Source organism: Electrona antarctica (genome assembly GCF_951216825.1).
Source record: "Electrona antarctica genome assembly, chromosome: 22".
Lineage (NCBI taxonomy): Eukaryota > Metazoa > Chordata > Actinopteri > Myctophiformes > Myctophidae > Electrona > Electrona antarctica.
In genome coordinates, this window is record NC_136805.1 from 32,875,481 (window position 1) to 32,888,111 (window position 12,631).

At 45.7% G+C, this 12,631-nt stretch overlaps 1 protein-coding gene across 1 annotated transcript; it reads right to left on the minus strand.

Moving 5' to 3' along the window:
• Window positions 1-427: 427 nt before the first annotated feature.
• Window positions 428-3,565, minus strand: LOC306915097 (ubiquitin-like modifier-activating enzyme 1; the record flags this gene model as incomplete). Its single annotated transcript, XM_079492342.1, has 1 exon — window positions 428-3,565. One exon carries the CDS (start codon window positions 3,563-3,565, stop codon window positions 428-430), a length of 3,138 nt encoding a protein of 1,045 aa, XP_079348468.1.
• Between the last annotated feature and the right edge of the window lie 9,066 nt (window positions 3,566-12,631).

The window sequence follows — 12,631 nt, forward strand, 5'->3', positions numbered from 1 at the left end:
CGCTTTTGGTAACTGGTCAGGCACAGGATTGAAAAGGTCAGATTGGAAACGCAAGGTGCCAACAGCTGGTGTAAAATAGGTACAGAGAAATAAATAGATTAAGATTTCATATCATCCCAAAACGTTTATGAATAAATTGACAAAAACTAAAACTAAGGGCACTTTTTTGTTACTTTTGTAAACACACAATACAGTTTGTTAGTTATCGCATTTTCTTTTCATTCTTGTTTTTTCTTTCATTTAACGACCCTGGCCTGACACTCAGTCTGAATCTTGTATACACATTATCTTTGCTAATTATTATGTTGTATTCACGTTAACATGTTATTTTCAGATATTCAGAGAAAGAAAGAAAGTTCCTATGAGGACCTGGCCATAAACCATAAAAAAGAAGAAAAAAGATGTGTGTGCAGAGTCAGGGTGCAGCTCAGAGGATCGTGTATCTGACGTAGGGCACATCCACGTCTTCATCCGAGAGGTTGTTGCAGCACAGCTCAAACACCAGAGCTTTCACGTGCCCACCCAACTCCTTATTGGACACCTTGGCCACAATCTCAGTCATCGGCAGGCCCAGCCTGTCTCCGCGTTTGGCAGCGGACATGAAGAAGGAGTAGATCATGCACATTCCCTGAGAGAGCATGGTGATCTGCAACTTGTGCTCGTTTTGGAAATAGTCGAGGAACTGTTTGAGTGTCATCTCTTCACCACTGGGCTGTATTCCCTTGACCTCGAATCGATCCCACAGTGTCCACTCGATGTCGTAGTACTTGTTTCTGGAAGTGGTGAGGGGCTCGGAGAAGGCGAAGAAAGGGAGCGCGAGGTTCATGAAGCCATTTTTGAAGGACTCCAGCTTCCTGTGTCCCTGCACAAGTTTGATGAGCTCCAGACACACCAGGCCCACCACGGAGGCGGTGGTGGTGGCGATGGCAGGGATGATCTTTCCGGCGATCAGTTTGCTCTTGTGTCTGTCGGCAGGGGGAATGTCGTAGTTCTCTGCTCTCAGGTTGGATGCCGCCACGATAAAGTCTATGTGGAAGTTGGTGTCGTCATCCTTCTCAAAGTCAACGGGGTCGAGTTTGAAATGGGAGCAAGAGTCCGGGGACGGGAGAAGAGTTTTCAGCAGCTCCTCCAGTCGGGATTCGTCAACGGAGTCATCAGGGCTAACCACCTCTTGATCGGAAACAAGCGAGGAGTGAGGAGTGAAGGTCGGCACGCTGACCTCCTGAAGGATCTTGCCCACCGCTGCACGGTCCCTGCTGCCATGTAGACCATACGTGTGGGCAAACAGGTTGGCTCCCGCCATTATGAAGTCCATATGCAGGTCATTGTTAGTGCTGAAGTTTAGGGGATGGGGACATCTCTTTGGGCCAGACCAGAAGGGTAGACCAGAGGTGGAGAGCTGATCTGGGGGATTGCTATGCAGTAGCTGGCGGATGTTGTTGCTGTACAGGCACTGCCAGTAATTGCGTGCCCAGAGTACACAGTCGGCCCAGCTATGGGGGCAGTCCGTGACCAGGCTCTTATACACACCTTCCAGCGTCATCAAAGGCTGAGCTCCAGGTAGTTTAAGAGTGGACTCCGGGAACTTGGGATCTGTTAGGTATTGCAGGGCATTTTCTGTTAGCTGCGTGAACTGTCCCTCAAACTCGTCGCGGGCCCACTGCAGTGTGTGTTCAATAGAATTGGGGAAACTCTTGAGGGTGCACATGGGGATGGACTTCTCTGGAGGGTCTGGGCTGGAGCTGTAGGACTCCGTGAGGAAGGGGATGACCACCTGCACGTTGCCTTTGGTGCCCAGAGTGCCCGACTCCAGCAGGGGCTTGCGGAAGAGCACACATCGGAGGTCCGTATACCTGCGCCCCTCAACGTTGTCCAGCGCGTTTGCCACGCCATCGAGGCTCCCAAAGAAGTCATCGTTGTATATGCTCTCGGTGTCTTCGCCCACCCTGTTCTGGTGCGCCGTGATGTTCATGGACGGGTTCATCTGCTTTACCGCCGCTGCCGCTATCTCACTCTTCATTTTCGTGACATCCCAGGGTCTGAAGAGAAACTGTCTGTTGAGGTTGGATTTCTCTATGGTGTCCATATCCGTCACGATGACTTCACCGTCCCCACTGGCCAGTCCCATCATGGCAAAGTTCTTCATCAGCTCGCAGCCGATGGCGCCGGCCCCAACCAGGAAGTAGCGCTGTTTGGCGAGCGCGTCCTGCAGCTTGGTGCCGAACACCGCTATCTGGCCGTCGTAACGACAGTTCCTGGGAGCGCAGTCCTCCTCTGGCAGGTCTACGTCTTCCTCTTCAGGCAGGCACTCCAAGGCGTCAAAGTACAGCCACTGCATAATGGGCATAAACTTTCCCGTGCACGCCTTCATCACTTCCTGCGCGGCCAACCCGCCGATGAAGGCGTTGACGGGTGCCAGGTCGCCGGCAGAGACGAAGGCCAACTTCCTGACGAGAGCTTCGTCCAGCTGCTCCACTTTAGCTGACCCCGTCTGAACTGGGCAGTTCACATTCTTAGCCAGCCTCACTAGCTCAACGCCGTCAGCCTGGTTCCAGGGTTTAGGGAGGCGGCCATTTTGCTTCTGGAAGGCGTGGAGAGCCTGGAAGGCCACGTGCAGCTGTCCTGGACGATCAAACTTGGCAAAGTCCGTTATTATGAACTCTGGCTCAGACATGGACGATGTGAAGGACTTGAAAGCAATCGTCTTGGGCATCTTCACCTGGGAGACGATTCCCCCCCTCACGTAATCCGAAGCGCCAGTTGTGTCACCGATACTGAAGGTGTACGGACCCAGAACCTTGATTTCGACAGGCTGACAGCCGTTGAGCTCCGTCATGCCCTGAACCTCAGTGAAGGTGACGTAGTCTCCGCTCTCAAAGCCGTGACGACCTTCATCCAGGCATGTCACGACACCGGCGGCGTCCTTGGTGATCATGGAGATCATGGCGCTCAGAGGCTGCTCTCCATTGGCGTCGTACACCGACATCTCCTCACCAAAGTCGCAGAACAACTGGCCAAACAGACCCCGCGTGTCCGCGACGACCAGCTTGATTCCTTTGCTGTGGCAGAGTTCGCCTACATGCTGCTGCTCCTCCAGAGTGGAGCAAGTCAGCACTACCACCTGGAACCGAGTCAGGTAGTCCTCCGTGAGCACCCCGGTGTAGGCTTCCACGGGGACGTAGCTGTTGAGCTCGGCCAGACGAGACTGACTCACCTCTGCCCTGCTCTTACCCAGGTCCTCTTCACGCAGGTAGAACTGCGAGGAGAGGTCCCTCCACTCCGCGACGCCCTGGTCGTGCACGGTGACGGACTTGACTCCTCCCAGGACGACGTTCTTGGCGATCTCCACGCCGAGCCCTCTCATGCCAGAGACGAGGACGGTGGAGTTCTGCATGCGCTTCATGGCCTCGTGGCCCAGCACATAAAGCTGTCTGGAGTACAGGCCTTCGTCGATCTCGGCGTCGCCACCGCCATTCGTAGCCATGCCGCCGGCAGGTGTGTGGGATAGTTCCGATTTGACTGTTCCTGACAAGTTACGTTTCTTGGACAGTGGCGATCTGGACATTATTTACTTGGCCTGATCTGTAGTACCGAAACCTCGTTATCGTGACAAGAAATCAACTCAGCCTCGCAACTTGACAGCAAAATTCATGTCAAACTTAAGCAGACTTTTTTTCCTCCTGAAGAGCTGGAAGAGTGATTGCTTGGCTATGTTCTGCAGTGCCTCTGCTCACTGACTGATTCCACAAAGCAAAGCAGTGACAATATCCCGTCTCATCTTATAATAAATTGAGAGGTGACATGGTGTGATGTCACCATCTTTGACCAAATGGCGTCATCATGTCATAGCAATTAATTTAGTTGTTTGAGAAGTCAACGTAAAATGTTATGTATATGAGTGTAATGTAGGCACAAAATTCGGCATAAAAATTGACCCTTGGGTCTGTAACTCAGAATGTGTACAAATAGAACCAAATGGACCATTGTGGGTCTGTAACTCAGAGTGTGCAAATGGAACCAAATGGACCCATTAAACCCTAATGGGTCCATTCGGTTCCATTTGTACAAATTAACATAGATTTGACAATAAAAATCACACCCGTGTGAATATCATTATACATCATCATACATCATCTCATGAACAACTTCATTTATGTGATTGGTTCGCCGATTTGCTCGTCTACATATGACGTCAATTTTCCCTTCATTGTCAACAGCATTTAGTGTTTGTGTTGCCACAAATTTACGTCATATTTGACGGACATTTGACCTAATTTCTCCTTTCATTGTCAATGGCAAATATGAGACGTGTAGGGACAAAAGCTTTATATAGGATGGGCTAGCACCCCTCAGAAATTGGGATCCCAGAGATAGAAATGCCATTGAATAGGGGCCTGTACTCTGTAGCCTAATGCATGTCAAACTGGGGGTCCTTGAAATTTAAATGGTTAAGAATCACTGCTAAAGCCGTACAGATCTTATCTTATGAGGGTAATAAGTGTCAATTTGGGGGTCCTTGACATGAAAAAGTTTGAGAACCACTGCACTAGATAGGTCTTCACGGGTCCAATTTGACCGACCCGTAAAAACATACCCAGAACCAGAGTCTTGGTGCATTTATAGTTAGATGAGTTCCGACCCTGAGATGACTAGTGGACAAGAGATCCAGTATAAGTCATTTTACACTTGGTTGCATGCTGAAAATAGCCGATCTACAAGCTCACTATTTTCAGCAAAAAGGCCTGCTAAAATTTTAGTCGACTAAATCGACTGTAGATTTAGTTGACTAAAATCGTATGATATTTAGTTGACTAAAACTAGACACTAAAACATTCCAAGGTGACTAAAATGTGACTAAAACTAAATGAAAACTATTCAAAAGACTATGACTGAAACTAAAATCTAAATGTGCTGCCCAAATCAACACTGCTACACAGTAGTGCTGCTACATCCTTACTAAAGTCACGTGACAGCTCGCCTCCACTGGCCGGAGGAGGAAAACTTGTGTGAAGTGAGGGGCGCGCTGCCGCACTTATCATCATACCTCATCACATTCCGTGCTCAGCCAATCAAATCATCACATTCCATGCTACATACACACACACAAAGCTGTGCATAGGAGGGGCTAGTGGCCCTCAAAAAAAGGGTGGGGGTGATTGACAGCTGTGACAGCCAATCGCCGGGTCCACTCGGGTATTAGTGGAACCGCCATTTCACTGTCGGAGCCCCGACTTCTTGTGGATGAATCCATGTCCGGGTCAGATCCTGGGTATTTTCGGGTCTCGGGCTTACCCAAATATGACCAACCAATCACATAAATTCAGTTGTTCATGAGATGATGTATGATGATGTACATAATGATAAGAGTGCCCCTCACTTAACACAGGTGTGATTTTTAAGTATAGAGAGCCCTGCCCTTGACGGGATAGTTATTAGCACACAGCTCAGCTAGATGTGCTCATGGAATTAATTACAACAGAAATAGAGACAGGAATGGACATATTTTGCTATTTGACTTGCTGACTCTGTTCTCATCCAAACCCTAACAGTCATGCTGCATTACTGATCAGCAGTGGTTTAATGTGTTGGTGAATCTATGTCCTATCAGAGCCTTCAACTCAATACATCACCTTATTTAACAGGTTCTTGATGTCCACAAGCGTGCACAGCCGCACACACACACACACACACACACACACACACACACACACACACACACACACACACACACACACACACACACACACACACACACACACACACACACACACACACACACACACACACACACAGGTCTAAAACACTACTATAGCGAGAGAGTCAGTCTTATTGCAAGCAACGTGCGACAGAAAATCGATTAAAGACCCTTTACGGAATTGTCACTTTAAAGCAGCCACTGCCAGCTAGCTCCTATGTGTCCAATACACCTCTCTCTTTTACAACTACTTGTTTAAACACATTTGATTGCTGTTGGACTCCATTGAATGGCTAACCACAGCTGCTCTGCTTTGTACAACACTTGCGTCTAATTGCATTGGTAAATATCCAGCATATTAGGAGTGTTTCAACTTGGCTGAGGCCCAACAGAATGCAGTGGGTTAGCCACTTACATGGAGTCCAAAATGTGGGAATGCAAACATGTGTGTGTGTGTGTGTGTTAACCCTTAGACTCCCGTTGACGGAATTGACGGATTTAATCAATAAATCCAGACCTACCGTTGACGGAATTGACGGGCTGTCAATCGGGAGCCTAATCGGGACCTTAATGTAGCAAAATTTAGCATTTTAACGTCCGATGTAATGTTCCTAAAACCGGCCGAAATCCGCGCGTGCATGGTCGATCACGCACGCGCATGATTGCGCATGCATCGCTGCGTAAAATGCGATGTTTTGGGCTTGATTAGAGCTTAATTTGACTTAGTTATGAAAAAGACGATGATAGCTTAGCATTCCGGACATCTTTCATTGTGGCACACTAGCAAAGCTACTACCGGATATTTTGATCCTAACCGGATGTGGTCATCGTTCACTCGCTCCTTTTGGTCAGAATCGGCACAATGGTGACGTTACCGCCACCATCAGGTCTGATTGTCCCAATACTATAGTCTTGCCCCGTCAGAATGAGATATAGTGTGTAAATCGCGGATTTTTCTTTTGGCATTAAAATGATGAATTAAAAATATGAATATATGTCACAAAAGGGCTTTTTGGGGGAGTGGCAGCCCTTAAAGACCCTTTTATAGCTAGTATTGTGCCCAGTTTTCAGTTCATGTCTGTTGTAAAATGGAATGGTCAGCCATAATACATTTCAGCTCACACCAGTGTCCACACTGGACCGGTTTAGTGGACTGCAAAGCACTAAGTTAAGAATATCTGACCACATGAACCCTAGCATTCCTATTCTGAGAATGACATTAAAGTCGAGCATTCTGTGAAAATAGCAGATTTACAGGCTCACAACGCATCAGATCTAATTTTCTTCCTCATCTCAAAAACAGAAAGAATGCAATATTATATAGAATAGAACCCTCAGAACATGTACGGCAGGGTTCCCCAATAGGCGGCCCGTGGGCCATTTGAGGCCCGCGGAGCGCCCCCTTGCGGCCCGCGGAAGAATTAAAAAATATATATAAATGGCATTAAATGTGGGTCAGTAGCCTATGCATGTCAAACTGGGCATCCTTTTCAAATGGGGTCCTGCCCTGAAAATGAATTTTCAGGGCAAGACCTCGACCTCACGCGTGCGGACTCGGCCCCCAGCACGGTACCCTAGTCAAAATATGGCCCTCGAGGAAAATTAATTGGGGAACCCTGATGTACGGGATGTTACTGTATACTATCCTGCAATAGACAACATGAAACGTTGTTGGCTTCAGTAGGCTGGCTATACCTCCTTTATCTGACCTCTGAAGTTCCTGCTTACAAACCTGCAAGAGAAGTATATTCTATACTATGAATTATGTGAATTATTTGGAAGAATACATGATTAAAAGGAAACGGAGTGAAAGAGTTGCTATTTCCTGAGTAGATGTATTTTAATCTTTTTCTTATTACAGTTCAGCAGGTTTACACAAGGTTTGTCAATGTTTCATCATTAAACATCTATCTATAAATGCACCACGTCTCTGTCTATCTGTCTGTCTGTACCGACTTCAAATTCGACACACGCGTTCCACACCCCCACAGGGAGTGCAGTGCCCGGTGTCGAGTCGGTCGGACCCGCGGTTGTCCAGAACCGCCACAAAAGGCCTCTGCCCAAGCTCCAGACCAAGGTCCATATATGGAGCTGGCCTGTTCTGACATCACAACACTCCATATTTGGACATGCCTGACACAGAACAGGAATAAAGGGACACAGAGAGACAGATACAGAAATCCCCACATATGGGTGCTCTACAGCCGGGCACCGGTCTAGTTTTTTCTTTTTCAATAATATCTGTATTGACTTTTTTTATAACATACATTACATACAATACATTCACACACACACACACACACACACACACACACACACACACACACACACACACACACACACACACACACACACACACACACACACACACACACACACACACACACACACACACACAGATATTGCACTTGCACTTGTATAAACCAAACAAAAATAAGTATCTAAATAAGAAAAAATAAAACATTTGTGTAGTTCTTTAGTTTTCAGTTCTGTTTCTTTTCCTCTTAGATAATAGTCTGTATAGTATTCATATATGCACCGGTCTAGTTACATAAAAGTGAAATAAATGTAGAATCTCCGCATAGACTCGCATAGACCCTTTTTGAGAAACACTGGACTAATAAATCATGTCATACAAGGGCACTGACACAGTGGTGAGAGTTGGGGGCTCAGCTGGTTCTGCCACAACAAAAACGTCAGCACATAACAGTTGCAGACTACACTTTACTTGCAAACTCCTGTACAAGACTCAGCTACAGTAAATCTAGGAACAAGGACGCAGAGAAGACACAAAAATGTATCACTGCAAGGGGAATATTGCAAGAAAGAACGATAAACTCACAAGGGTTCAAGGTTCAAGGTTGTACTTTATTGTTACAGTACATCTTGGGTACAGGTACATAAGAGTCAAACTTATTTTTGTTTGGCTTCCTTCAGACAATGCAGCAGCATAGATAGCATTCAAAACAACAAAAACACAGCAAGAGTGCAAGAAAGAGCAATCAAATAGTAAAAAACTAATAGTAACACATGTACATGTGCGTGATTTCCCTGTAGTAGCAAAGTTAGGTGAACAGCTTCACATTAGGTTATGTTCCATGTATTCAACAAATTTAGTTTATAAAGGTACAATTTGAGCATGATAGTGCAAGAGGATAGCGAGGGGGGGGGGCTAGTGTTTTCCTTTGGCCAGTTTCGCTCTGGTACTTATCAGTTCGTTTATGTATCTGATTGTTCGGGGGAAGAAGCTTTTTTGCAGTCTGTTTCCAGTGGCTTTGATACTGCGAAAACGTTTTCCATGCGGTTGGGATGCTGGCTTGGGTCCTTCATAATTCCACAAGCTTTGCTGACACAACGTTCGTCATACAGGGCTTCGATGTGGGGGAGATCATATACACCGATGCGTTCGGCTGTCCGCACAACCCTCTGCATTGCTTTGCGGTTGAGGTCGGTGCGGCTGCCATACCAGGCAGTGAAGCAGCCAGTCAGGATGCTCTCTGTGGTGCCTCTGTAGAAAGCTTTTAGGACTTTCTTGAGTCTCCTCGGGAAGTAGAGGCGTGTTTGTGCTTTCTTCACTACCCGCTCTGTCTGTACTGCCCAGGTGAGATCCTCAGTGATGTGCACCCCCAGGGATTTGAACTCTCTGACCCTTTCTACTGCAGCACCCCCAATCTGGATGGGAGAGTGGTCTCTGGGAGGTCTCTGGAAGATCAGCTCTTTTGTTTTGTCAACGTTGAAAGCCAGGTTGTTCTCCTGGCACCATTGTGCCAGGTTATCCACTTCTCTCCTGTAGGCTGATTCATCATCGTCTGTGATCAAGCCTATATGACTGTGTACTGTATACAATTCCCGTCCAGTTCTTCTTACCAGATTCAAGGTTTGCTGGTAAAGCGGCCCCTCTGCCTCTCTCTGTGTGTTTATATATGGTAGAGATCAGTGTTCTCGCACCTGTCTTGCCAATTAACCCCCGTGGACAAAGGTCTTCATCAGAGGCTTGGCTGCCACTCTACTCTACCCTAGCCTAGACAGACACTCAGACAGGGCACTACTTTCCAGATGTACTCTGCGACCCCACTTCATACCCACTGATACAGAGGCCATGGTGCAGCACTTAAAGATTATTCACAGCATGCAGCACATCTACAGTGAGTAGAGTAACTTGTGTAGATGACCTTGTGTTCACTGAGATGAGTCTTCTGTCTGTACTCTAGTCTGTACAGTGGACATCACTGACCAGTACTATTGATTTCCAATTTCTCGGAGGGGTTTTTGCACGTGTCATTTTCAAGCAATCTGAAAGTTTTTTCAGATTGTGTAAAGAAAGTGCTAGTGGGAGTTTGCATTACTGTATCCAGAGCATGTGGTCTTTGAACATTGTAAACCGACAGGCAGCAGAATATTCTTCTTTGGTCTCTGAATTCCTATCCTACGCTGGCCTTAGAGAGAATAAAAGATATGTGCATTCAACTACTTGAAGTGCAAATTATACTGAGTGAATCATCCAGGGCAGGAAGAGAGTGATGAAAGTGATGAAATCAACAGAAATGTATTGCTTAAATTGCATATCCTTAAGTGGTTGTTGTCATTCTACCATCTCTAAGCTAATATATGCCTAGTACTACTGAAGCCACTTTACAAACACTACAACGTGATGTAGATCTGCTATCTAGGTACCATATAAGTAGCATAAACTAGGCATGTTTTATGCAAATGCTATAATTACTCTCACTCTTACACAAGCATGCCTGTATGTGTAGCTGAGTAATACTGCTGCCTGATGGAATGCTAGGGAGATTCATTCCCCTTTGGTTGAGCGATATATACATGTTTGGTTCCCCACACGTTAAGACTCAAGTTTCATTTCAGGGAGTTACATTGAGTACTTGTTCAGATCGTTCTTGTCTTGGTGGAAGAGCAAAAGTATTTACGTATTTATGAATGTACTGTAGCAGAGAAGCCCTGTGTGTAGCCCTTTGACAATTCACCCGTGGATGAGTGGTAGATGTTTGGTTTCCCACACGGAAGACCTCAGTAAAAAATGTATATGCACACACAATGTACCATGCACATACTGTAAGTCTGTCATGATGGACAGAATACACAAGCTAAGTTCCCCCCCAAAAATGTGGATGCCATTCCTGGCAGTGCTTGACAGTATAGTTGAGTATTATGTTCTGTATATCTGGCTGCTATGGTGCAACCGTGCATCTTTCACTGTTGAACTCATAACTATGCCTGCTTTGAAGCTCCCTGATGGTCATCCATCCCAACCATGATCTCCTTGTTTTTTTTCTTTTGTGTGTGTGTGTGTGTGTGTGTGTGTGCGTGCGTGCGTGCGTGCGTGTGTGTCTTTTGTATGTGTTAAGCTTACTTTTCTGTCATTTGATGTCTTATATTGTTGTGTTGTGTTGTGTCTTGTATTGGACAAAATAAATCTAAATAATGTAAATTTAAAAAAGCACACATAATGTGGAGAATGTTGAAATGAGTGTCATGATGAGAGATGTTATCACGAGGAGTGCCTCATGAGCTACCCCACCATGACTAACCCTGCTGTCAATTATCTAGCAGTGACTCAATCGCTATGGATTTGGGAGCGAGGACGACTAGACTGCTTTGACAAAATGCTAACAGAGTGAATCAAAAAGAAACGGTATACTACTATATATTAGGGCATTCACTTCTAGTCATTTTTACTAGTTGACTAGTTGCCTAGTTTACTAGTCGACTAGTCGACTTGGTAGTTGTTTAACTACCTATTATGTAAAAAATAAAATAAATTAAAAACCTTTTTTTTTTTTGGGAATTTTTTTTTTTTGAAAAACTGTGTACATGGTGACTATAACTATAATCTACCTGATCTTGAGGCCTACAAAATCGGGATTTTTTTTCTTATCAACTAGTCAACTAGTACCAACAAGGTCGACTAGTGGATTTACTAGTCGACTAGTAAACTAGTCGACTAGTTGCTTAATGCCCTATATTGCACATATCAAAATATAGGAAATGGGATGTTCGATCGGATGGTGCAGGGATAAAGTTTGTGCACTCTTATGCACACTCATGGTCAAACTGTATATCTCAAATATACAGTAATATTTGTGAAAATGTGTTTCCAGTATCCAAAGAAAAGTCGACACAAACATCTCTCTCTCTCTAATCTATGAAGACAGATTCAGCTAATGCCATTTCTGTCCCTCAGCCCATCCCAGATACAAACAGCAGAGCAGATGACTTTACTTCTGGTAAAGATAAAGCAGGTATCTCTACTCAGGACATCGCTCACTGAACAGGAGGCTGACCACATGCCACGGGATCTGAGAATGCAGGGTGACACTGTGTGTGCAACTGTGCATGTGCATGTGTGGGATTGATTGATTGATTAAATATTTATTAACAGTTTGCAGAATTACAGTACATTTCAAGCACAAACTCAATACAAAGGCTGTTAACTGTGAGTGGACGACCCAATTAAGCATTACACTTGTTTCCAAAAAGGGTCCACCATGTTCAATTCATCAAAAACATTTAGAGACGTACAAATAGACACTTCTATATAGACAAAGAACAGAACAGGAATTCATCATAATGGAGGGAAAAAGGGAAAAGAAACATATACAGTGAGGGAAAAAAAAGGGGCGGGCGGTGGGGGGGATTCACATTCAGCTCCGTTCATTTGTTTGTTTTCCTTGGAGGAGCTGCGTTGGGTCCCCAAGTCGGCTCCGTGGCCGTACCTTGAGTTGGCTGTGTGGCCGTGACCGGAGTGAGTGAGTGTGGGTACACGGGGACCAACGGTCAGTGAGTGAGTGAGTGAGTGAGTGAGTGAGTGAGTGAGTGAGTGAGAATGTGACACTTCCGATTCTGACACGCGTGTGTGACTGTGGCCCTAATGTGATGCTGATTTATGTGCCTTCATGTTACTGACACTGTTGAATT